Source organism: Giraffa tippelskirchi, chromosome Y (assembly GCF_054371585.1).
Source record: "Giraffa tippelskirchi isolate mGirTip1 chromosome Y, T2T-mGirTip1v1.2.pri, whole genome shotgun sequence".
In the NCBI taxonomy this organism is placed as follows: Eukaryota; Metazoa; Chordata; class Mammalia; order Artiodactyla; family Giraffidae; genus Giraffa; species Giraffa tippelskirchi.
This window is the reverse complement of record NC_137290.1, coordinates 1,773,346-1,799,637: the sequence shown is the minus strand read 5'-3', so window position 1 is coordinate 1,799,637 and position 26,292 is coordinate 1,773,346. Positions and strand designations below refer to the sequence as shown.

At 51.9% G+C, this 26,292-nt stretch overlaps 1 protein-coding gene across 1 annotated transcript in view; it reads left to right on the top strand.

Moving 5' to 3' along the window:
- The first annotated feature begins 6,181 nt into the window (after nt 1–6,181).
- Nucleotides 6,182–26,292, top strand: part of LOC145537810 (cAMP-dependent protein kinase catalytic subunit PRKX-like) — a 54,907-nt gene continuing 34,796 nt past the window's right edge. Inside the window, exon 1 of the mRNA XM_081568684.1 lies at nt 6,182–6,673. Coding sequence (XP_081424810.1) covers nt 6,541–6,673 — 133 coding nt within the window. The 5' untranslated portion in view covers nt 6,182–6,540. The remainder of the gene's footprint in view (nt 6,674–26,292) is intronic.

Below are 26,292 nucleotides of genomic sequence, written 5' to 3'. Positions count from 1 at the left end.
GTCTCCTGCATTGGCAGGCAGATTCTTTACCACTAGCGCCACTTGGGAAGCCCCTAGTTCACCTTCAGGGGTGGCAGAGATGGCAGATGACTGCTTCTTCCATCTCCCCGTACGCCAGCTCATCAGCAGTCACCTTGGGGCGGGCGACAGCATTCGTGTGGTCGAAGGCATTGTGTACCGTTTTGGGAGCCCTCATTCACATTTGGAGGCCAGGAATCACTCATGGCTGTGACGTTTCTTGCTCACCGATACAGCAGGAAATAGTTTCATTTCATGGACTTCCCTGAGTTTCATTACTCAGTTGGTGAAGTATCTGCCTGCAGTATGGGAGACCCCGGTTTGCTCCCTGGTGGGGAAGATCCCCTGGAGAAAAGAGCATGGCAACCCACTCCAGCCTTCTTGCCTGGAGAATCCCACGGACAGAGGAGCCTGGTGGGCCACAGTCCGTGGGGTCTGCAAGAGCTGGACACGACTGAGCAACTGATGCTCCAGTTTCATTTAACCACAAAACTTCTGAGGGAATGTTACTGTGGTAGTCTGTGGAGCTGGCCTGAATCATGCATGACGGGAGAATTCTAGCCACAGATGCCTTCCTCCAAGGTCTGGGGGACTGTTTCTACTTAGTCACATCTTCCTCACGTCCTTCAGGAATTTTCAAGTTTCCTCTTTGTACCCATAACTACTGATGACCAGTGACAACAATCTTTCTCAGATAAGGATTAATAAATGTTCTTGACGTCCCTCCTGGAAGTTAAGATAAACTACAGAACCACAGCGTCTCAGCAAGACCTGAAGATAACTCGAATCTAATCCATCACTATTTAAAAATATAAAAAAGCAGGTTTCCAAGTCCTTCCATCTGTATCTCCTGTGAAATGTTGTGTATTCCAAAACCTGTGTCCTCAGGATCAGAAAATCTGCACAATAGAAAATTTACTATAAAGATTTTTCTAATCCAGATACAACTTTTTGGATATTTTCCTACTTTTCTGATGGGTGAGTCACCTTGTTATACAATGAAGATCAGAATCTGTTAGAAAATGCAGATGATTATAATACTTCATGGACTTCCCTGGTTGCTCAGACAGTAAAGAATCTGCTGGCAATGCGGAAGACCTGGGTTCGGAAGGTCCCCTAGAGAAGGCAATGGCAACCCACGCCAGTATTCTTGCCTGGAGAATCCCATGGAGAGAGGAGCCTGGTGGGCTGCAGTCCTTGCCAAGTTGCTTCAGTCATGTCCAACTCTTTTCAACCCCATGGACTGTAGCCCACCAGGCTCCTCTATCCATGGGATTCTCCAGGCAAGAATACTGGAGTGGGTTGCCATTCCCTCCTCCAGGGGATCTTCCCAAGGTAGGGATTGAATCCAGGTCATTGTGGGCAGATTCTTTACCATCTGAACCACCAGGGAAGCTCACCCAATCTCAGGGCTGCAGTTCATGGGGCTGCAAAGTGTCGGACAAAACTGAGCGACTTAGCATGTAGGCAATCCTAAAAGAAGTGTCCAGCTGCACTCCCAGACCACCCTTTGTCTCTCTCCTCTCTTCAGCACTGCCTACACCTGTTATGGCGTTGAATTGACACCTCATCCTCGGTAGAGGTGGTTGTCATTCCTTCTTGATTACAGAGCTCAGTAATTCCCCATCCCCCATCACAACCTCAAGCTCATCACAAAGGCGGTTACGTATAATGCCTTGCTTACGTTGTTTTTTTTTTTTTTCCTTCTCTCTTTTGCCTTTGAAGGAATATGCTGCGGTTGCTTAAATAATTTTTCTGAACCTTCCAGATGAAAGCTGCTTTGTTTTCAAGGTGTGGTAAGACCCGCCCAGGATATTTATAGCAACAGGTAGGTGTGTGATCACTCCCCTGGACGGGAGAGCAAGGGTCAGATCCACCCTGCAACCCAGACTTTAATTCTCAAAGTGTCTCTGTTAACAGTTTTCCTCCTGGGATATTATTGCCGCAGGGAGAAAGCCAACTCTGACTCCAGGTTAGAAACCTGTTTGTGTGACTTGCTTTTCGTTGCTTTAATTATTATAATCATACTCAGCGTCTTGCCTGGAGGGCCCTGCCCCTCTGCTGGATTGAAAACTAAAGTGCCTTTGTTCAGCTCTTGGAGAGATGGTTTGTTTCTGCTCGCCTGTAAATAGGTGAGATTCAGTTCAGTTCACTTCAGTTCAGTTGCTCAGTTGTGTCTGACTCTTTGCAACCCCGTGGACTGCAGCACGCCAGGCCTCCCTGTCCATCACCAACTCCCGGAGTTTACTCAAACTCAAGTCCATCGAGTCAGTGATGCCATCCAACCATCTCCTCTGTCGTCCCCTTCTCCTCCTGCCCTCAATCTTCCCCAGCATCAGGGTCTTCTCCAATGAGTCAGTTCTTCGCATCAGGTGGACAGTTTTGGAGTTTCAGTTTCAGCATCAGTCCTTCCAGTGAATATTCAGGATTGATTTCCTTTAGGATGGACGGGTTGGATGTCCTTGCAGTCCAAGGGACTCTCCATAGATGAGATTAACACACCCCCTCCCTTGGAGATGTTTTTGCAAGACTGAAGACCCTTCCAGTTTACTTCCCCATTGCCTCACCCTCTCTATGCTGCCTTTTGACTGTAGTTCCTGATTGCTTCTTTCTCTCGGACCTATAACAGAACCTGGCATCCAGACCCCAATAAGATGCTTATTTGGGGGCGCTAGCCTGCCCTCCTCCTTGGTCTCCTGGCTCCCCGATTTAAAGTCTCTTCCTTGCCTCAACACCTCCTCGCTCAGATTCAGTGGCCTGTCCTGCCATTGAGCTGGAGAAGGAAATGGCAACCCACTCCAGTGTTCTTGCCTGGAGAATCCCAGGGACGAGGGAGCCTGGTGGGCTGCCGTCTATGGGGTGGAACAGAGTCGGACACGACTGAAGCGACTTAGCAGCAGCAGCCGTTAAGCAGAGAGAGCTTGGACGCAGAAGGGGAAGGTGTTCCTTTCCCTGGGTGTAAAACCCCAGCCTTGACCACCGACTTTCATCAGCCCGTCAGACCCCAAGGCGACCCCTATGGGGGACAGAACCTGGTGGGTGGCTTGAGTTCAGGGCTCCAGCCTTTGTCTAAACCAGCCGGGGGGGGGGGGGCGGGGGCGTGCGCCGCCCGCTCCCGGAGCGCATTCTTCACATTCCAGCCCAAGGACTGGCAGACAGCCGAGAGCAAGGCGTCACGCCCGGGGGTAAAAGCCACCCACAGGGGGCACAGCAGGGCTGGGGAGAGGCTGGCAGACAAGCCACACCCAGAGTTGGTTTTGATTTCCTGCCACCCCCTCCCAGCAGGCCCACGCCTCCTTTCTGAAGTTCTTGCCACTGAGATAGCCGGTCTCCACCCTTGCCCCCCAGGATGCAGGGGCCGGACACTCCCTTCCAAGGGCAGAGGGCTGGAATTCCTCCAAACTATATGCTGGCAAGGTGATCACACTGTGGGCTGGGGGGGACGGCTCAGAAAGGTTCATTCCAGGCGTTTCTAGTTGGGCCTGCAGAGCTGCAGCTGGAGAAGACTCTTGAGAGGCCCTTGGACTGCAAGGAGATCCAACCAGTCCATCCAAAAGGAGATCAGTCCTGGGTGTTCATTGGAAGGACTGATACTGAAGCTGAAACTTCAACACTTTGAGCACCTGATGCAAAGAGCTGACTCATTTGAAAGGACCGTGATGCTGGGAGAGACTGAGGGCAGGAGGAGAAGGGGACGACAGAGGATGAGCTGGTTGGATGGCATCAGCAACTCGATGGACATGAGTTTGAATGAACTCTGGGAGTTCATGATGGACAGGGAGGCCTGACAGTCATGGGGTCGCCAAGAGTCGGACATGACTGGGCGACTGATCACCAACCAGAGAAACAGTGGCTGGCTGGTATAAGTGGTTTAGCTATAATCACTGATGGCCTGAGATACGCTTCCACTAGGGAAAAAGAAAACAAAACAAAAAGTGTCCTTGTGTGTCTGAAATTTAAACGTATCTGATCATTTTGCATTTCTTTCCCCAAATCGTCCCTGGTGTGTTTAAACCAGTGGCCCATCAGCTTCCATGCCCTGCATTTGCTTGTTCTGCCTCTTAGTATTTTTAAAAATAGCTCTTTTGAAATAATTAAAGATTTATCAGGGATTTCCCTAGTGGTCTGGTGGTCAAGACTCTGTGCTCCCAATGCAGGGGATCAGATTTCGATCCCTGGTCATGAAACTAGACCCCACATGCTGCAACTAGGATCTGGAGCAGCCTAATAAATTAAAAAAAAAAAAAAGATTCATCTGAAGCTGCCAAGAGCCCTCAAGGGAGGTCCCATGCAGCTCCGCACCTCCCCCACTGTGCACATCTTTAAATAACTTCACTTTTGTCCAATAAGTCTGGGCGGGAAGTCACCCTGGTCCCGCTGACTACTCGCCAGATCTCCCTACCGACTGCTGTGGACTAATGGGCATGGAATAGTCAGCTGAGCGCCCGGTCAACTCCAGTTTTATTTTTTAGTATAAAGTGATAGTCGCTCAGTCATGTCCAACTCTTTGAGAACCCGTGGACTGTAGCCCACTAGGCTCCTGTGTCCGTGGAATTCTCTAGGCAAGAATACCGGAGTGGGCTGTCATTCCCTTTTCCAGGGGATCTTCCCAACCCACGGATCGAACCGTAGTTTCCCAGCTTGCAGGTGGATTCTTTATCATCTGAGCCACCAGAGGGTGGTGATGGTTTAGTCGTTTAGCCCTGTCCAACTCTTTGCCAGCCCATGGACTCTTGGTCGCCAGGTTCCTCTGTCCATAGGATTCTCCAGGCAAGAATACTGGAGTGGGTTGCCATTCCCTTCTCCAGGGGATCTTTTCCATGCAGGAATCAAACCCATGTCTCTTGCATTGCAGGCAGATTCTTTACCAACTGAACTATATGGGAACGCCAAGGGAGCCACCAGGGAAGCTCTTTAAAAAAAGTTATTGTTTTAAACTTTGAACCACGCCCTCCGGCTCCCTGGCTGGTGACACCTCTCTCACCCATGAGTCTCACAGAGGAGCTTGGCAGGGACCCCACCCTTGGGGTGCCCCAGGATGTGGAGGCTGGGTGCGCACCTCCCCCTATTAGCACCTGCCCTCACTTGCTCCTTGGAAGAAAAGCAATGACAAAACCTAGACATGTAGCCAAAAGCAGAGACATTATTTTAGAAAGGTCTGTACAGTCAAAGCTATGGTGGTTCCAGTAGTGATGTACAGATGTGAGAGCTGGACGACAAAAAAGGGCTGAGCACCAAACAATTGATGCTTTGGAGTTGTGGTGCTGGAGAAGACTCCTGAGAGTCCCTTGGACTGCAAGGAAATCCAACCAGTCTATCCTAAAGGAAATCAGTCCTGAATATTCGTTGGAAGGACTGATGATGAAGCTGAAGCCCCAGTACCTTGGCCACCTGATGCAGAGAGTTGACTCATTGGAGAAGTCCCTGGTGCTGGGAAAGACTGAAGGCAGGAGGAGAAGGGGGAGACAGAGGATGGGATGGTTGGATGGCATCACCGACTCCACAGACATGAATTTGAGTAATCTCCGGGAATTGGTGATGGACAGGGAGGCCTGGCGTGCTGCAGTCCAGGGGGTCGCACAGAGTCAGGCAGGGCTGAGCGAGGAACACAAGTACAAGGACGCAAGCGGCCTTTCCACTGCTGCGGGGGATCGCGCGGGCAGCGGGAGAAGGAGTGGTACCCAGCGTGTGGGCGTGGCGGAGGCGGGGCTAGCAGAGCGCAGAGAGAGGAAGGGGCTTTGCGGAGGCGTGGCTTAGAGAAGGCGAGGCCAGCGGAGGCGGGGCTAGAGGAGGAGGGCCGTAGCTGAGCGTACAGCAGGAAGGGGAGGGGCTTAGAGGAGGCGGGGCCAGTGGAGGCGGGCCGCAATCGAGCGCAGAGGCGGCGTGGCTTAGCGGGGCGAGGCCAGCGGGGGCGTGGCCAGCGGAGGCGGGGCGTAGCCGAACGTAGAGTAGGAAGGGGCGAGGCTTAGCGGAGGCGGGGCCAGCGGAGGCGGGGCGTAGCCGAACGTAGAGTAGGAAGGGGCGTGGCCATCGCAGGCGCGGCCCTCGGAGGCGGGCCCACTCCCGAGCCGCGCGCTCAGGGTCCGGGCCGGCGCCCGGGGCGGGCGCAGGGAGCGCGCTCGCGGCCCCGCCCAGCCCGCTTCCGCCGGCTCTTCCCTCCCTCGGAGCAGCGCGTTCGCAGCAGCCGGTTAGAGGGGCGGCGCACGCGGGCTCCTTGGAATGCACGCGCAGCCCGGCGCCCGCGGCCTCCGGGACCCCGCTTCGCCGCCGCCGCCGCCGCCGCCGCCGCCCCCGCCGCCCCCACCGCCCCCGGAGGCCGCGGGCTGCTCCCTCCAGCCGCCCCTGCACTGAGCGCCTCGCCTCGCCTTTGTCCCCGGCGCGCCCGGCCGCTCCCCGGGACGCGCATGGCGGGGCCCGGCTGATGCCGCCGCCTCCGCGCCGCCCTCCGAGGCTGCGTCCGCAGGAGCCCGGCCCCGCGCGGACCCCGCCCCGCGCCCCCCCCGGGACCTCCGCGCGTCCCACATGGAGGCGCGCGCGCTGGCCGAGGCGGACTCCGCCGACCCCCGAGAGGGTCCCGCGGAGCACCCCGCGGGCGCGCTCGAGCCCGAGGTGCTCGCCTACCGGCCGGACGACTTCCACATGCGGGCCACCGTGGGTGAGTTCTGTGCGCCGCCGCCGCCCCCGGGGGGGACTCGGGCCCGCACACAAAGGGGTCGCGTGCGCTCGCCCCCGCTAGCGCCGGCTCCCGGGGAGCGCCCTGCTGGCGCGGTCCCTCCCCGCCTGCCTGCGCGGGGGTCCCCGAGCGCCCCTACACTTGGAGGGCTTACCCCCCGACCCCCCTCGTCCTGGAGAGCCTTCCCTCTCTCCCGATCTTCCAAATTCTCTTTATTTACATCTCCCCACACCCCCAGAGCCTCCCAGCAACCGTCCCCTTGTCTGGACTGTCCCCCACCTGCCGAGCGCTCCTCGATTTAGAAGGCTTCCCCCCCCGCCCCCCGGTCCTTAAGAGCTACCCCACCTGCGGGCACTCTGTCCGAATCTGTCAAAGTCTCTTTATTGCGATTTCCCGCCAGGTTCCCCCGCCCCGCAACGCCGCACAGCAGCCATACCCTTCTCTGGACTGTCGCCCCCCACCTCTCCCCAGCGCTCCTAGATTTAGAAGGCTTCCCCCCCACCCCCCGACCGCGGCCCTTGAGATCTCGTCTTCCCACCTGCGGGCACTCTCTCTCGATCTTTCAAAATCTCTTTATTGAGATTCCCCCCACCCCCACCCCCAACACCCCGCGGTCCCCCCCAGCAACCATCTCCTTGTCTGGCCGCCCCCACCCCCCACCCCGACGTCACAAAGCCTGCCGGGGATCACTTCACACTGGTGGTCTCGCGCGGGCTCCCCCCCCCCAACCCCGGTCCCGACTCTTGGGCACACAGGCAGCCTCCGTGGGGACACCTGCCAACTTCACCTCGGTCACTCTCCCCTTCCCCTGCCCAGCAGCAGGTCGCTCCTGCTTGGACTTGAGAATTCTGGGGTGTCCCCTGGCTTTCTGGGGGAGGTTCCTTCCATCGCGCTTCTTTTCCTGTGTGCATTTGAACATCTGGGGTGGCACATGGAGTTTTGGGGGGCTGTGGACGGCATTGGAAGCAGATGACAGCGACTACACGTTTCGTGGTACTTTTCCTGTGTGCATTTGAAACTTGGCTTTTTTTTTTTTTTTTTTTTTAATGCAACACTAACTTTCCTCCTCCACCTTTGTACCTGACGATTCCTACGCAACTGAATACTGAAGTTTCCACCTCCCTGGGCACCTGGGTCCCCAGACATGTTGGTTTCTGGAGTCCGCCCCCGAGTGGTTAGAATGTCCCCACCCCACAAGGGCGCTTCATCCAGCCCGTGGGCTCAAGGCAGTCTGTGACTGCTTGACAGCTCTTTGTTGCTAAGGGCCTGGTGCCAGCCTGTCCCTCTTTTGCCTTTTTCATACTGTTGTGGGGTTGTGGAGACAAGAATGCCGGAGTGGTTGGCGAGTGAAGGACAGGGGAGCCTGGTGTGCTGCAGGCCATGGGGTCCCAAAGAGTCAGACATGACTTAGCAGCCACCATCACCACCCGCTTTTTCAAGGGAGGAGGCACTGAGTTCATGCTTGAGGCATCATAAGACCAAAGGGCACAGCCAGAGTGGCCTTGAAACTTCCCCTTTCTTCTGTAACCTCTTGGCCATGTGCAGTTGGCAGTGAGGAAAGGGTCCCCGAGAAGCCTGGTTTGGGATAGAGCGAATGGATGGCACCCTCCGTCTGTGCCGCCGTTCACCTCCTCTCCCTGTCAGCCCGGTTCTCCTCCTCCTCCTTCCATCTTCTCTGTCTCGGTGAGAAACCCCACACCGGGGGGCAGCCACCCCCCCACTAGCTGTAAAACACACACATCAACAATGGAAAGTTGGTGGAGGCCCCGCCGGCCCCTTGGCACACAGCTCTGGCAATTGGATCTGTTTTGGGCCACTGAAGCCAGTCTCTCGTGAAAGATGCCAGGGCGTCGGGCGGGGCCCCCAGGGGCAGGTGGGTGGGCTGTGAGCATGATGTCACCTCGTGTCTGCAGCCCCCTGGGGACACTCTGGGTGCTTGCCTGGTGGGCATGGGGAGCCCCGGTGAGTCATCTGGTCCTTAAAAATAGAGCGTCACTGCCTCTGGGGACGGAGCGGGGCCAGGTAGGGTAAGACGAGCTCTCTTTGCCTTTCTTAATGAAGAAGATGCTTGCGCTTCAAGGATAACTTCCTGTGGGCTCCAAGGGTATGAAGGGAGAGCCAGGTCATCCATATTCAGAATGTTGAACTAGCTCAGGTGTGGGACCAAGGGGTGGGTGTGTGTGTGTCATTTTGGAGCTTTGCTGACTTTTTTTTTTAATTTATTTTTTTACTGAAGGATAATTGAGAGAATTTTGTTGTTTTCCGTCAAACCTCAACATGAATCAGCCATAGGTATATTGCTGACTGTTTTTGTTTATCACCTTTTTTTTGAAATCACCTTTTGCCCAGACCTTTATCTTTAACATTAAAGAAAAGTCAGGCAGAAGCAGTGCCTGAGATGCTAAGAAACTCAGAATAAGGTTGAAAAACTCCTAAACCCTCCGGAGGTGTCACAGTTTCCAGTAACTTTATATCAGAAGGTGTCCCGGAAAAAAGTGAGAGGTTGCCTGCTTTTAGAATGCAGTCCAGACTAGCCTGCTGTCTCTACATCCTAAGTTTCCACTCGGGGAAACTAAAATTTCCCTTTTCACTGCTCACGGACCCATGCCTCACCAGCCCCCAGCACAAACAGGCACCCCTGGTGTGTGTGAAGGGTCTGTACGCACTCTTCCAGCTGAGGAAGGCCTTTCTGCAGGACATGAAAGGAACCCACACACAAAACACAAAACAAGCTAACCACTCCCACAAGCCTCTCAGCCTTTCTTATCACAGGCCACACCCCCCAGGAAACTTCCAGAAAGAGTCAGGGTGGCCGGACCTGTCCCCCCAGCCTGAATGTGTCACTGACTCTGTTGTGTCCGACTCTCTGCAACCCCATGGACTGTAGCCCCCCAGGCTCCTCTGTCCGTGGGGATTCTCCAGGCAAGAATACTGCAGTGAGTTGCCACTCCCTCCTCCAGGGGATCTTCCTGACTCAGGGATCAAACCTGGGTCTCCTGCCTTGGCAGACAGATTCTTCACTGACTGAGCCACCACCCTGAAGGGTGTCTTAGAGCCCTGGCCTCACACAGTCAGGGATTTGCAACTGGTCTCATGTCCACTCCAGTGGGTGAGCTCTTCTGTTTTCTTACCAACACACATTTTATTTATTTATTTATTTTTCATCCTTTCCTTTTGCCTGTGAGCTGAGCCCCGGGGGGAGTGCCCTGTGGGACCGATTTGCTGACTCACCATCCCCCAAGGATGGTTGTGATGACGTTTGATCGCCCAGGGCAGGTGGAACTCGGCAGGTGAGCACAGGTGTGCTTCTGCCTGATTTAGCAAAAAAAAAAAAAAGGCCAGGGCTTCTCAGATAGTGGGGACCCCCCCCCCTACTGCCCCCCAGCCTCCCCGCTGGTGGGCGGAGGGACCATGAGCTCAGAAGCCAGCTGGAAGCAGACGGCCCAGTTCATGGGGAGGCTACGACATCTTGGAGAGCTAGGCTAAGGAGGACAGTCAGTGAGCAGTGAGTGAGCGGATGGTCTTATTCTGTGCTCCTGGATAAACCCTCTCTGGGAAACTGTCCACAATTGTTGACTAGTTCTCCATGGAGTCAAACAGCTGGGAAGAAAGCTCAGCTTGTATTGGTGAAAAATCTCACGAAGGGGATTTTTTTTCTTTCTTTATTTTAAAAATGTTTATTTATTTGGTGGTGCCAAGTCTCAGCTGTGACACGTGGAATCTAGTCTCCTGCATTGGCAGTGTGGCGTCTTATCCACTGGGCCTCCGGGGAAGGCCATGAAGGGCGTGGGGCGGGCGTACCATCTCGGCTAAACTGATTTCCTGGATTGGAAAACTCAGGCTCGGTTACAGCAGGAATGGGTTGCAGCCACGCTTGATTTCTTGCCGTGAGCACAAACCGTGGTCCTATTAAAAAGAAATGTTTTGGAATAATAGTAGACGCGCGGGGCATTCCAAAACCCACACCGAGTCTCGTGTATCAATCACAAAGCTTTCCCTCCTGTGACGTCTTCTTTAGCTGTCATACGATATCACAACCAGGATGTCGGCTGCACGTATGGCTATATTTAAAGTAGATTAACCAACAGGGACCTGCTGGACAGCACAGGGAACTCTGCTCAATACTCTATAATAACCTTATGTTCACCAGGGGGAAGGGATAGGCAGGGAGTTTGGGATGGACATGGACACACTGCTGCATTTAACATGGAGAACCAACAAGGACCTGCTGTCCATCACAGGGAACTCTGCTAAATGTCATGTGGCAGCCTGGATGGGAGGGGAGTTTGGGGGAGAAGGGATACGTGTGTATGTATGGCTGAGTCCCTTTGCTGTCCCCCTGTGACCATCACAGCATTGTTAATCGAGTATACTCCAGTGTAAAATAAAAAGCTTTTTATGTTTTATTTTTTTAGAAAACGAACCAGGATGTTGGAATGGGTTCCGTATCCTGTTAAGAGAGCATAGCCCCGGTCACTGTGCACACTTCTCGTGGAAGCTGTTTTGAGTGTGTGAGAAGGGTGTGTGTGTGTGTGTGTGGTGTGTGTGTAGTTCTGTGCAGTTTTATCCTGTGCGTCCGTCTGGGCAGCCCCCATGGCCAAGATCGAGATCAAGGTACAAAACTCGTTCGCTGACAGCTGACTTTGTTTTTATTTTTTGTTTTGGCATAGCATCACGCTGTCAGAAAGCCGTGTTACGATCTGGGAGTCCTTCCATAGTGAATAATTAAACCCGTCCTGTTCTCTCTTACGATCAGTTTCCTCTCAGCTGCTCCGCCTCTTGGTTCCCCAGAATCGACCCTAATCTTTCTCCCTCCCACGTGGACGCGCTCCTGCCCCCAAACCACAACACAATCGTAACCTCCGTGGCAGGCGGAATCCCGACGGGCGAGATCTCCCATGCTGGTGAATGACTCCTTGTCTGGGCGGTGTTGACGGGAGCCGCCATTAGGAGGGAATGTGGTTTCTTGTGCAAGGATACCCAGAAAAGTTGTGTGTGGTCACCTTTTAATCTTAACTCACCTTGCGTGGGTGCAGAGCGTAGTTTCATCCTGCGAGCGTCACGGCAACTTCGCAAGTTAGGTGAAATGCCAGAAAAGAGTAGTATTGCTTCTCACAGAAGTCCTGCAGGCTGTTTGTCCTCATTAAAAAAAAGTTTATTTATTTATTTTCTTAGTTTTTGGCCGTGCTGTGTGGCTTGTGGGATCTTACTTCCCTGGTCAGGGGTTGAAGCTGTACCCTCCTGCATTGGAAGCATGGACTCTTGACCCCTGGACCAGCAGACAAGTCTGTGTTCCTTCTCATTTTTTTTAAAGATTGCAGTGACATTGATGTAACGTAAAAGGCACTGTTTTAAAGGGAACCGTCCAGTGGTATTTTGCATATTCACAGAGTTGCGTGGCCCTCCCCTCTGTGAGGTTCCAGAACATTTTTGTCCCCCGCAAAGGAGACTGGCTCGCAGTCATCCCCACCCCACCCCAGCCATTTCTTGCTCTTTCAGCCGCTGAGAACCCCGCGTCTGCTGTCTGTCTCCATGGTTTTGCCTGTTCCGTGTCGTCTTCTTCATATAGACTCTGTTTTCTCAGGTTCCATCTCCGCGGGGCCGGGGCTTTTGTAAACTTTCATCTCCAAGGATTGGACTTCCCTCGTAGCTCAGCGGATAAAGAATCCACCTGCCAATGTGGGAGACCCAGGTTTGATCCCTGGGTCGGGAAAATCCCCCTCGAGGAGGAAATGGCAACCCACTCCAGTATTCCTGCCTGGAGAATCCCGTGGACAGAGGAGCCTGGTGGGCTGCAGTCCATGGGGTTGCAGAGTCAGACGTGACTGAGCGACTGACATTTCACTTTGCTTCAAGACAAGCTTGGGAGGTGCCGAGGTGAAAGTTCCTGCTCGGGAGAAGAGGAAAATGAGCCTGAGGAAAGAAAAATACAGGAGGGGGAGGACCCTCCAGGAGTAGAAATGTGCAACGAAAAACAGCTGCATTCTCATTCGGGGAGAGAGGGACAGGGATGAGCAAACAAGCCACAGGTACGTCCACACAAAACCTGTGGTCCTGGGTGGGCTAGACCGCCAGCCATGGACACGCCAAAAAATCATGTCCCTTCATAACCTCACAGTGGGACCTTACTTTGAAACAGGGTCTCTGCAGGTGTGATGGAGTGAAGGGTCTGCGATGAGGTCCCTCCTGGATGGGGGTGGCCCTAAACCCCATGACAGGGTCCTTGTAAGACACGGAAGAGGAGAGATACAGACACAGAGAAGCCACGTGGAGACGGGAGGGAGGCGGCCACCAGCCCAGGGACGGACGCCCGGAGCCCCCAGAATCCGGAAGAGGCGGGGAGGAGCCTCCCCTGGAGCCTCTGCAGGCAGCTCGGCCCTGGGACCCCTTGACCTCAGACGTCTGGTCTGCAGGGCTGGGGGAGGGTGGACGTGTGTGGCTGTAAGCCCCCACATTGTAGGAGCCCCAGGAAGCTAATACAGCTACCATAGAGGACTGCGGAGTCGCTTTCTACGTTTTTTGGAGCTTGGTCCGTGAGTGGGTTAAGCCTACATCCTTGGAGGTCGAGGACCCACCGTTTCCATGTCAGACGAGTGTTTTCCAAGGTTATTCTTATCCCCGGCAGAAGGTGTCTGAAGCAGGGAAGCCACGTGTCCATTTCAGAGGACCATGCGTGCGTGCTTAGCCACTCGGTCGTGTCCGACTCTTTGCGACCCCGTAGACTGTAACCCGCCAGGCTACCTCTGTCCACGGCAAGAATACTGGAGTGGGTTGCTATTTCCTTCTCCAGGGGGATATTCCCGACCCAGGATTCGAACCTGCATCCCTGACGTCTCCTGCTTGGGCAGGTGGATTCTTCACCACTAGTGCCAGCTGGGAAGCCCCTTCAGAGGATGAGGCGTCCCTCATTCTCTGCTTTGCAGAGCTCCTTGGGGCAGAGTTTCGACCAGCTTCCCATGTGGTCAGGTCAGTGGGCACCATCTTGAATCCATCCCGACCTTGGTGTCTTGGTGGGCATGGGCCCACCAAGAACACCATCCATGGGGTATCTTATCAGCAACATAGATCAGCTTCTCATGGTTCTGGAGGCTGGAAGTTCAAAGTCAGGGTGGTTGGATTTTGATCAGAGATGTCTCCTGGCTTGGCTTCTAGCTGTGTCCTTAAGGGTGCTGGATAGTAGAAAGCTCTTCTAAGGACGCTAATCCCATCCTCCTGAATTCTTCTCATCCTCATCCCGTCCCAGAGACCCCCTCAAAACACCATCACGTTGTATACCTGTGTGTGTGTGTGTGTGTGTGTGTGTGTGGTGTTTGGACTTCCACCTGAGCATTTTGAAGGGACATGCACGTTCAGTCCATAAGACCAGGGTTGACGTGTCCTGACGTGTTGAGGTCAGAGGTTGACCTGCCTTTGGGGCTATAGGTGAGTATTTCCAGCAGTGCCATCACGTTGCCGCGTCCTAGAATCCTTGCAGGAGAACACCTGTCTCCCTGGGTCTGGGGACAAAGCCTCCTTGACCCCCTCCTGGGTCATCCGTGTAGATCAGGACGCGGCGGCAGGATGCTGATGTCAGCCTTGTTTCTCGGATGGGTACCACCCAGGAGCTCACATCCGTGTCTAAGAAAAGGGCCAGAGCAGCATGTGATACAGCGTGACTGTCGTCTCCATGGGTTCACTTGACCCTTGTAACCACCTTGTCCTTCCTGTCGGGTGGGGGAGGAAGAAAAAAAACAACCCGTATTCGCTTTGGGCTTGACTCCGTGGGGCTTTCCTGGTATTTTCCCCGAGTTTTTTATTTTATTTTTTAGACACCCACGTGTCACCACCCTCACACCATTCAAAAACGTTTCCCTTTGTCCTCTTTTTATTGGAACTGCCAAGTGCCTTTTCTTGCCGGGAAGAACCAGTCAGTACTGGGAAAAAGCAAGGTTCCCTTTTTGGGAGCTCTGGTCCCGGGGAAGACCACAAGCATCTCCCTGGATTTTCACGGAGGTCTCTGGGAGGAAAGGGGGTCGACCAGTGCGTTTCGGGGTGTCCTGCCCAGACGCTCGGGATGTGAGCTGATTGGGGTTTGCGGTGAGAGCACGTGGCTCCGGGTTTGGCAGATGGCTGTGTTCACAGGTCCTTTGTTGGGTGCGTGTCCGCAGAGCGAGAGAGAAGAAGGAAGTGTCATCTCTGGGGTCTTCTCTTCTGAGGACACGTAGATGGGCCGTCCTGGATCAGGGCTCCACCCTAAGGACATCCTTATTCCTTAGAGGTTTCATCTCCACTTACCCTCCCACCAGGATGCTGAGTTGTGTCTTTGCGACCCCATGAACTGTAGCCCGCCAGGCTACAGGCGAGAATCTGGGCAAGAATCCTGGAGTGGGTTGCCATTCCCTCCTCCAAGGGATCTTCCCGATCCAGGGATGGAACCCAGGTCTCCCGCATTGCAGGCAGATCCTTTACCAGCTGAGCCAGAAGGGAAGCCTAAGAATCCTGGAGTGGGTAGCCTTTCCCTTCTCCAGGGTATCTTCACGACCCAGGAATCGAACCCGGGTCTCCCGCATTGCAGACAGATTCTTTACCATCTGAGCCACCGGGGAATGCCTTGGGACAATTTAAGACCCGTGGCGGCCAAATAAATAAATACTTAAAAAAAAAAAAAAGAAGCTCTTCCTTACTACAAATGGCAAACACGATGGCCAACACAGATGGGGCTGGAAGTGGGCGTGTGTGCACAGCGGGGAAGGTATTCGTGACCGCTTGAGGCTGTCGGGTCTGTGTGGTCTTCTCCGGGGCCGTACGGGAGTGTCCACCACTAATCGCGACCTCCACCAGGCAGGCCCCTGCCTGCTGCCGGACCAGCAGAACCAGTTCTGTTGTTACAGGCTTCCCGGCCCTTCACTGTCTCCCTGAGTTGACTTAAACTCGTGTCCATCGGCAAAGTTAGCAGGCTGTTTTTTCCTGAGGTTACCCTTCGAAGAATAGCAAAACCAACACTACAGATAATTCTGTGTTTCTGTGTCAGTTGCTCATTCGTGTCCCACTCTTTGTGACATCGTGGACTATATAGCCCACCAGGCTCCTCTGGCCATGGGATTGTCTGGGCATTCCCTTCTCCAGGGGTTCTTCGCGACCCAGGGATCGAACCCCAGTCTCCTGCCTTTGCAGGCGGATTCTTTATGGTCTGAGCCACCAGGGAAATTAATGAATGCTTGTAAGCAACTCCTAATTGCAGAAATAGCCTTCCCCACATTTCTTGGCTGGGATCTCCGATGCTGTGGTGGATTAGGTAGATGAAATGCTGCATCTTTTGCTAAATCCCTGAAGCTGGAGCTCCAGTAGTTCAGCCACCCGATGCGAAGAACTAACTCCTTGGAAAAGACCCTGAGGCTGGGAAAGAGCGAAGGCGGGAGGAGAAGGGGACGACAGGATGAGATGGTTGGATGGCATCACCGACTCAATGGGCGTGAGTTTGGGTAAACTCCGGGTGTTGGTGATGGACAGGGAGGCCTGGCATGCTGTGGTTCATGGGGTCGCAAAGAGTTGGACACGACTGAGCAAATGAAATGAACTGAAGAGACATTTCTAAGTATGAGGTGAGGAAGGATCAGCACGTACATGCTTGGCTTTATCTTATAATCTGTAAACAGTACGTTAGAATACGTGAATCCACACCCCTTTTTCTAAGAAGTAGCAATAAAGTCATCAATCAGATGAAATAATTCAGTTGAAGCTTATCTCTTTCCAAGAGACGGGGACTGGGCATGTGGTCAGGAAGGAAATAACCATGTGCTTTTAACCTTGTGTGAGAAATGGTGTTCAGTTGGGTGTTGCGGAACGTAGTTGGGTTTCTGCTGGTCTCTCCAGATGGCTCTTGTGGACACTTTTCTTGATGAGGCAGCTCATCTCAGGGGGAGGGGTTTGGAGGGAAGCCGCCCTGGGGTTCCTGTGAAAAGGTTGAAGATTTCTTGAACTGATGGCTTCACCCTGCTGGCCCATTCTCTGGGGAGCCTCTTATCGGAACAAAGGAGCCAGCACATCTGAGGCTGGGTGTGGCCAGCGGGCATCTGGCTGCGGAGAAAGCTGGCCTTTGTTGTGGTGAAGGCGCCTGGAATCTGAGTGTGGAGGGACAGATGGAAGCAGGGCTCTGTGTTCCTGGAGGTATGTCTGTGTGTGTGTGTGTGTGTGTGCGTGCGTGCGTGCGTGTGTGTGTGTGTGTGTTTAGTCCTCCAGCTTGCAGGAAGCAGGGAAGAGGTAGACAGTAAACCAGCTGATGTTTGGGAACAATTCCCCCCCACCAAAAAAAATTATTTAGTTCAGATGGAAAACTCGAGCTTGGAGCCTAAAGTAAACTAAAGTGTTCCTCAGTCGTATCTGACTCTCTGCGACCCCATGGACCCCAGCCCGCCAGGCCTCCCTGTCTATCACCAGCTCCCGGAGTTTGCTCAAACTCATGTCCATCAGGTCGGTGATGCCAGCCAACCATCTCATCCTCTGTTGTCCGTCCCCTTCTCCTGCTTTCAGTCTTTCCCGGCATCAGGGTGTTTTCCAGTGAGTCAGCTCTTTGCATCAGGACCTATTGTATAACACAATGAACTCTGCTCAATACTCTGTAATAACCTTATGGTTCCCAGGGGGAAGGATGGGGGAAGGGATAGTCAGGGAGTTTGGGATGGACATGGACACACTGCTGCATATAAAATGGGAAACCATCTCCAATTTCATCTTTTGGAAATTCTACTTGAGTGACAGTTTCCATTTATCCTTGACACCTTCATTAAAAAAAAAATGCAAATTTACCCATTATTTACCAAGGAGTCAGAGGATCACCTGGATCCTTGAATGTAAATAGTTACTGTTGCGATGTGATTTTACTCACAAAGACATTCATTTAGTTGATCCTCAAAAAGATTAGTTAGCATTTTTTTGGGGGGTGGGGTGACAGATCCTGGGGTATTTGTTGTATTGACTCAGTAGTTTTACTCCTAGTTTTTTTTTTTAAGGACTCTCCATAGAGTTCTCCCAGAAGCCTGTTTCTAAGACGCGTCCATTTCGGGACAGTTGGCATGGCTTCCTTTAAAAGCAAAAGTAGAAATGCGCAGGACGACTGCTTTCGACATCACCTTTAGGATTGCCATCTAGTACCTGGGATGCTGTTCACGGCTGGGTGTGTGGTTGGGTGCACTTGGCTCTCGACCTCCTGGGAAAGGTCTGCCTTTGTGTAAGAAGAAACGGGCTTCTTTAATGGTCCAGCAGTTTCGTGTGCTTTTTCTTTCTGCCCACACAAGTGGGTGCACACACCCATATACATAGGAAGGTTTCTGGCCAAGGTGGGTGAGAACCCTTCTGGCCGTTGAAAACACTCCGGTTCTTTGCATGTTGACAAATTAACTCTGGATGAGACCTGAGACCCGCTGCCTCTTAGGATGGGAAGAGCCATCCTCTGTTCTGGGACTCAGTGCCTGACCTGCCTGTTGAGTCAGCTCGAAGGTAGTTCCTACCTGGGCAGGTAGTTCCCAGGTGTGTATATGTGTGTGTGAAAGTCGCTCAGTCGTGTCCAACTCTTTGCCACCCCATGGACTATACAGTCCTTGGGATTCTCCAGGCCGGAATACTGGAGTGGGGAGCCTTTCCTTTCTCCAGGGGAATCTTGCCAACCCGCGGATTGAACCCGGGTCTCCCGCATTGCAGGCGGATTCTTTACCAGCTGAGCCACCAGGGGAAGTTCCCAGGTAGACAGTCCCAAACCTACCCCGGAAGGTGGTTTGTACTTGTCCCTTTAGAACGTCTTAGTTTGGAAGCAGCGTGACCTCTGACGGTCGGGCTTCCAGGCTGCTGCGTTCACAGCCCAGAAAAGACGCCGGTGAATGTAGACCAACATCACTCAGTGATAGGAGAGCAGAAGACTGCGTTAGTGTAAAATTAGGGTGTCAGCCCAGCCCAGGAACCACCCAGTACCACTGAGAACAGGTGGATTCTTGAAGGGAGGAAGATTGACGGGTGGGCCGTGGAGACCGAGTGACCAGCTTTTATTAGGACTCTTGAGGAATGGCTGGGGGGTCCTAGGTGTTACAGATCTGCCTGCCATGCAGGAGACCTGGGTTCCATCCCTGGGTGGGGAAGATCCCCTGGAGGAAGGCATGGCAACCCACTCCGATGTTCTTGCCTGGAGAATCCCCACGGACAGAGGAGCCCGGCGGGCTACAGTCCATGGGGTGCCAAAGAGTCAGGCACGACTGAACAAATGAGCACGTACTTTCGATACACTTGAGCAATGGAGACGTCGTCTTTCGGTGGCTTTTTATTTGTTGCCGACGTTGAACTTGACTTTCCCAAGTGGCTTGGCATGGCGTTGCCCTTTGAAAACAGATCTCTGGCATGTCCAGACTTTGCACCGACCTGCCGTGCCTGGACTTGTAGAATGCTGTGTGCCCTGGGTGATGACTGTGCTCTCCGGCTCCAGCCGGGCCAGCCTCAGGCCGGGGGCGTTTGGAGACACACCGGTGTTTGTTTTTCCTCATAGGACGTATGGATCCCGTGGGCTTGCCCAGAGCACAGTTTGCGTGCATCATGCCAAAATGAACAGGGGGTGCTTACCCTAGTCCAGGGTCACGGGGGACTTTTTTGTTTAATGTGCTTCAGCATCTTTTTAAAAAATCACTCATTTACGTCTTTATCTGACTGCAGCAGGGCTTGGTTCTGGCATACGAGCTTCCAGCTGTGTCATGTGGCATCTGGTTCCCTGCTCTTGTTGTTTAGTTGTTAACGCGTGTCTGACACTTTGTGACCCCGTGGACCGCACCATGCCAGGCCGCCCTGTCCATCACCAACTCCCAGAGCTTACTCAAACTCATGTCCGTCGAGTCGGTGATGCCATCCCACCATCTCATCCTCTGTCGTCCCCTTCCCCTCCTGCCCCCAATCCTTCCCAGCATTAGGGTCTTTTCCAGTGAGTCAACTCTTCACATCAGGTGGCCAGAGTATTGGAGTTTCAGCTTCAACATCAGTCCTTCTAATGAACACCCGGGACTGATGTCCTTTAGGAGGGACTGGTTGGATCTCCTTGCAGTCCAAGGGACTCTCAAGAGTCTTCTCCAACACCACAGTTCAAAAGCATCAATTCTTTGGCACTCAGCTTTCTTCACCATCCAACTCTCACATCTATACATGACTACTGGAAAAACCACAGCTCTGACTAGACAGACCTTTGTTGGCAAAGTAATGTCTCTGCTTTTTAATATGCTTTCTAGGTTGATCATAACTTTTCTTCCAAGGAGCAGGCGTCTTTTAATTTCATGGCTGCAGTCAGCATCCACAGTGGTTTCAGGCCCCAAGAAAATAAAATCAACCACTGTTTCCATTGTTTCCCCATCTATTTGCCAGGAAATGGTGGGACCAGATGCTGTGATCTTAGTTTTTTGCATGTTGGGTTTTAAGCCAGCTTTTTCACTGTTAGTTCCCTGACCGGGGATCAAACCTGCGTGTTAGAAGGCGACGTCTCAACTGCTGAAACACCAGGGAAATCCTTTTTCTCTCCTTCTTAACAGGAAAAGAGCAGCAACCTTGTAGTGATGGGTACATTGACAACTGTCCGAGACATCAAGATAGCAGAAGGCTAGGGATCCAGGGACAGAGGAAGAATTCAGGGAACCCAAGAGATGATAAAAACCAAGAGGGGAACCTGAGAGGGATTTTTTTTTTTGTTAACAAGTCTCGCTTTGCGTCCCATTTTCAGAGCAGTTTGACACGATAACTGTGTTGATGAACAAAAGCAGGAAGTGGCGATAAGTAACAGTTTTTCACAGGCTGGATGGACATGACATAGGAGAAGGGGTTTATTCATCCTGGTGAATTTTGTGATCGTTCTGGAGCTGGGAGCTCCCAAACGTACCGCTTTCATCTACACCTTTCTCTTGTGGGCTTGAGGGGGCGTCCCCAAGGCGGTGCTTGTTGGGGTTCCGTGTCTCTCCCTGAAAATCCAGGGGTCCCCTTGTGTTAGCTTCCTGGAGCTGTTGTTACAAACCATTACTAACCAGGTGGCTTAAAACCACACCCATCCATCGTCTCCCAGCCCTGGAGACCAGACGTCAAGGGGTCCCAGGGCTGGGCTCCCTGCAGAGGCTCCAGGGGAGGGTGCTCCCCGCCTCTTCCAGCTTCTGGGGGCTCCGGGCGTCCGTCCCTGGGCCGGTGGCCGCCTCCCTCCCGTCTCCGCCTGCGTCTCCACGTGGCTTCTCCTCTGTGTCCGTGTCTCCCCTCTTCTGTGTCTTATGAGGAGCCTGTCCCTGTGTTTAGGGCCACCCCCACCCAGAAGGAACCTCATCTCAGACCCTTCACTCCGTCACACCTGCAGAGACCTTCTTTACAAGTAGCTCCCACATGCAGCAACTGAGACCAGGTTTCAGCCCAAGTGCATTAAAAGGGCCTGTGTTAGTCGCTCAGTCGTGTCCGACTCTCTGCGACCCCGTGGGCTGTAGCCCACCAGGCTCCTCTGTTCGTGGGATTCTCCAGGCGAGAATACTGGCGTGGGTTGCCATGCCCTCCTCCAGGAGATCTTTCCAACCCAGGGATCGAACCTGGGTCTCCTGCATGGCAGGCGGATTCTTTACCAGCTGAGCCAAATTAAATAAATATTAAAAAAAAAAAAAAAAACCGGGTTGCAGGCGAACACGAATCTTGTTTAGGGGACGAACATCCTTCCCTCCGCTGTATCCCACATCCTCCGCTTGTCCGGAGGCTCCAGCACGGAACTTGTCGCCAGCTTCTCCCCAAACAAAGCAACTCTGCAGACCCATGGGGACACCCTTCTGAGATGCTTCACCCACACCCTGTGGTCCTCCACCCTTCCTCCCTCTGCCAGCCCCGTCCCCGCCCGTCCCCCAGGCAGCATTTTCTCTTTGAGTTTGCAAGCCAGTCTTTTTCTCTTCTTCCCGCTGCCTTCTGCGGCCACAGGGAAATCTCTGAAACAAACTGAAAGCTCACATCAGCCAGGCCACTTCCCTCCTGTCTGCCTCGTGACTTCCTGGAACCGCTCTCTCGCAAAGGACTCCATGGAAGGCTTTCGAAAGGCCGGCCCTTCTCCGCCCCACTTCCTCCGCCCTCTTGAATCTCAGCTCTTGTCTGTGGCCGTCACCCAGCGTTCATTTCAGCGAGACCGCAAGCTCCAGTCTTCTCCCTACTCCTCGGCTTCCACTGCAAACTTCAGTCGCTCAGTCGTGTCCGAGTCTCTGCGACCCCATGGACCGCAGCACGCCAGGCTTCGCTGTCCATCACCAACTCCTGGAGTTTACCCAAACCCATGTCCATCGAGTCGGTGATGCCATCCAACCATCTCATCCTCTGTTGTCCCCTTCTCCTCCCGCCCTCAATCTTTCCCAGCATCAGGTTCTTTTCCAATGAGTCGGTTCTTTGCATCAGGCGGCCAAAGATTGGAGTTTCAGCTTCAGCATCAGTCCTTCCAGGGAACACCCAGGACTGATGTCCTTTAGGGTTGGCTTCTTCCAAAGTCAGTGTCTTGGGACTTTGCCGGTAGTTCAGTGTTAAAGACTCCACCCTCCCAGTGCATGGGGACACAGGTTTGATCCCTGGTCAGCTAACTACATCCCACACACCATGACTAAACATACTGCGTGTCGAAAGAGGCACAGTACAGCCAAATATATATGTATATATAAGTCTGTCCTCCGGGAGGGCTTTCCTGGTGACTCAGTCAGTAAACAATCTGCCTGCAATGCGGGAGACCTGGGTTGGGAAGATCCCCTGGAGGAGGAAATGGCAACCCACTCCAGTGTTCTTGCCTGGACAATCCCATGGACAGAGGAGCCTGGCGGGCTGCAGTTCATGCAGTTGTAAAGAGTTGGACACGACTCAGCACAGACCATATGACATCGTCACGTCCCATCCTGGATGCAAGTTTACGGCTTCAACTTTTAAAGTGGCCAGCTCGTGTTATCAAATTACAGAGACCAGCCTTTGCCTCTGGGTCAAGAGTTACCAGGCGTGGTTCAGAGCAGCTCACACCTTCTCCAAGGGAGCCCAGTGCAAGACCAGGAATTCGAGGCATCTCCTTGTGTAACATTTGTTAGCAGTGGGAGTTGGCCTGGCCACTTCCTGTGTTCCTGGTTTTCTTTTGTGATTATACACTTTGTATCTTTGATAGGAGACAGCATAACTTAAATAGCCTGTAACTAGAAGAATTGGGTGGGTGCCGAAGTATCTGTTCTATTTTTATCTTTAAAAAATAAATATCTCACAAAATGAAGGGGGGCACTGTGCAATGGAATGTGGCTTGACTCTGCAGCATTTTGAGGGAATGACTGGTTTTTGTTTTTGAAAGCCTGTCTAGACGAGTGGACTCACAAGGGCGGTCTGCCTCACCCAGCGCCCAGCTGAACTGTGTCCAGTTTATTCAGCTGATCTTTGAAGTGAAAGATTCCAAGCTTAAAAAAAAAAATAAAAATCTTCATAACTTTATCCAAAGCACACATTTTTTTGAGGGCAGATTTTGCTTACTAAGAGACAATTCCCAAATCAATAAAATTCACCTGTTCAAAGTGTCCAGTTCCATGATTTTAAGTTTAATCAAAGTTAGCACATATTCTTTACAGAACACCTGAAGGTTCCCGCCGCCCCCAGTGAAACAGGAGTCTGTACTGGTTTGCAGCCATAATTTCCAAAAGCCGAATTTTATTCTGTGTTTCTTAATCTTTTTTATTTTATGCTGGAGTATAGCCAATTAACAATGTTGCGATGGCTTTGGGTGGACAGCAAAGGGATTTAGCCATACATGTACATGTATCGATTTTCCCCCAAACTCCCCTCCCATCCAGGCTGCCACATGACCTTGAGCAGAGTTCCCTGTGCTGTCCAGCAGGTCCTTGCTGGTTCTCCATGTTAAATACAGCAGTGTGTCCATGTCCATCCCAGACTCCCTGACTATCCCTTCGCCCATCCTCCCCCCTGGGAACCATAAGGTTATTACAGAGTATTGAGCAGAGTTCCCTGTGCTGTCCAGCAGGTCCTTGCTGGTTCTCCATGTTAAATACAGCAGTGTGTCCGTGTCCATCTCAAACTCCCTGACTATCCCTTCCCCCATCCTCCCTCCTGGGAACCATAGGGTTATTACAGAGTATTGAGCAGAGTTCCCTCTGCCGTCCAGCAGGTCCTGGTTGGTTCTCCATGTTCAATACAGCAGTGTGTCCATGTCCATCCCAGACTCCCTGACTATCTCTTCACCCTGGCAACCATGACTTGGTTTTCTAAGTCTGTGAGTCTCTGTGTTCTGTGTGTAAGTTCATTTTTGCATCGTTAATATGCAGTGTTCTGTTAGTTTCGGGTGTATAGCAAAGTGAGTCAGTTATACGTATTCACATATCTCTTCTTTGTTTTTAGATTCTTTCACACACAGGTCATTAGAGTACTGAATAGAGTTCCCTGTGCTATATACTAGCTCCTTGTTCATTATCTATTTTCTGTATTGTGTGTGTGTGTGCTCATTCCGTCGTGTCTCACGCTTTGCGACCCCGTGGACTGTAGCCCAACAGGCTCCTCTGTTCATGGGATTCTCCAGGCAAGAAGACTGGAGTGGGCTGCCATTTCCTTCTCCAGGGGATCTTCCCAACCCAGGGATCGAACCTGGGTCTCCAGCATTGAAAAGAGATTCTTTACTGTCTGAACCTCCAGGGAAAGCCCCTTTAAAGCACAAACTCAGTCATTTTCAAGGAACCTGTGCTATTGGGTTGGCCAAAAAAGTTGGGTTGGCTAGTGAATCCATTGTTCTATAAAATTCTTGGTGTAAATGAAAAATGTTTTTCACTTTTACTCAAAACTGGATGAATTTTTTGGCCCACCCAGTGCTTCTGAATCTCTGAAACAGGAAGAAAAGGTGATTTCTCATCAGGTGAAACAAATAGTTCAGTTCCCTATTTTTCAGCAGATCACAGGAGATTAAATTCATACGTGTAGGATCTTTTTATGTTTAACCAGTCTTTGGTAAATTTCTACCTTGGTGGGATTTCTACGTCGACTCTAAGTTCACCGGTTGTTATCACCCTGTTGTTTCACATGGTCTTTTCTTTTCTTTGTGAAATAATGTTTCTTTTTAAACGTGTCTTCAGATGGTTTGTTTCTACCCCTTTCCTCATCAAGGGCATGACAACCCACTCCAGAATTCTTGCCTGGAGAATCCCATGGACAGAGGAGCCTGGTGGGCTGCAGTCCGTGGGGGTGGTAAAGAGTTGGACACGACTGATCGAATAACACTTCCATTACTTCATCATGAAAGACTAAATATCTCCTTTTTGACGGGGCTTTTTTTCCTTAAACACAAGAGAGAAATATGTAAGCAAATGCCACTGGTCGTCTCCATGATGTAAAGGTATTAAAAAAAAAAGCAGTGAGATTCTTCCAAGTTAAATTGTGTCAGAGGTATCTGGAAAAAGACACAGAGGCATCACATATTTTATTTGATTCCTGCAGTCTCAAGGGTAAAAAATGTAACAGAGTGACAGTTTCTAAACAAATGCCAATGATGGCCTCCATGATGTAAAATAATAAAAATCAATGCAGTTTCTTCCAAGTTTAACGGTGTCAGAGATATCTTTAAAAAAAAAAAAAAGATACAGAGGTATCACATGTTTTATTTGATTGCTGCAATCTCAAGGGTAAAAAATGTAACACAAGATGTAAGCATGTAAGAAAATGACCCTGATGGTCTCTGTGATGGAGAACAATTAAAACCATTGCGATTTCTTCCAAATTGTGTCAGAGGTATCAAAAAAAAAAAAGATACAGTGTCATCACATATTTGATTCCTGCAATCTCAAGAATAAAAAATACAGTTATTGGAAAATAAGATGAGAAATCCTTTCCCTTCCAGTAGTTAAAATGTACAGTGCGAGTACAGTTCATAAAAAGGAATGTGGACTGTGGCAGCCTTTTTGGAGAAACTTCCTCTTTTAGGACGTCTGACAGTAATTCCCCTTTCTAGCCAGGGTGTGTTCCCAGTGTGGACTGCCCAGGGGCTAACCCCACGGTAGCAGAAACTCACCAGTGTTTCCTTTGCCAAGAAAATGTTGTTATTATTAGCCAGAAGCAGACGCACTGTTTGTGCGTGCTGCTTTTGATAAGCTTTTGGAAAGTTCATCACTTTTCCAGCACAGGCTGGCTTCTCTTTTTATGATTTCTCATTGTCTTTGTTTTGAATTGCTTCTCATCAGCATTAATGTGGACAAAGACAATTGAGCGTGGTGTCCTCACTGTTGGCCTTTGATTTTCCCGAAGTTTTCCCAAGGCACGCCAGCATATCAAAAGACCTGAGCGGAGCTCCGCTGGGGCACTTGAAACATGTACATTTCCATGTCCAGACCTGTTCTCAAACTGGAGGAAGATTAAAGTTGTGTTAGGTTCTATATGCGAAAAAATGAACGTATAGTGTTAGGTGATTGAACAGCAAGGATGCTCGGACAATTCCTGAGCATGGTTTGGTTGAATTTATACCCCCTGGTGCTGCCATAACAAATTTCCACCAAACTGGGAAACTTGAAACCGTAGACATTCATCTTCCCTGAATCTTGGGGACCAGACGTCTGAGGTCAAGGTGTCTGTCCCAGGTCTGAGCT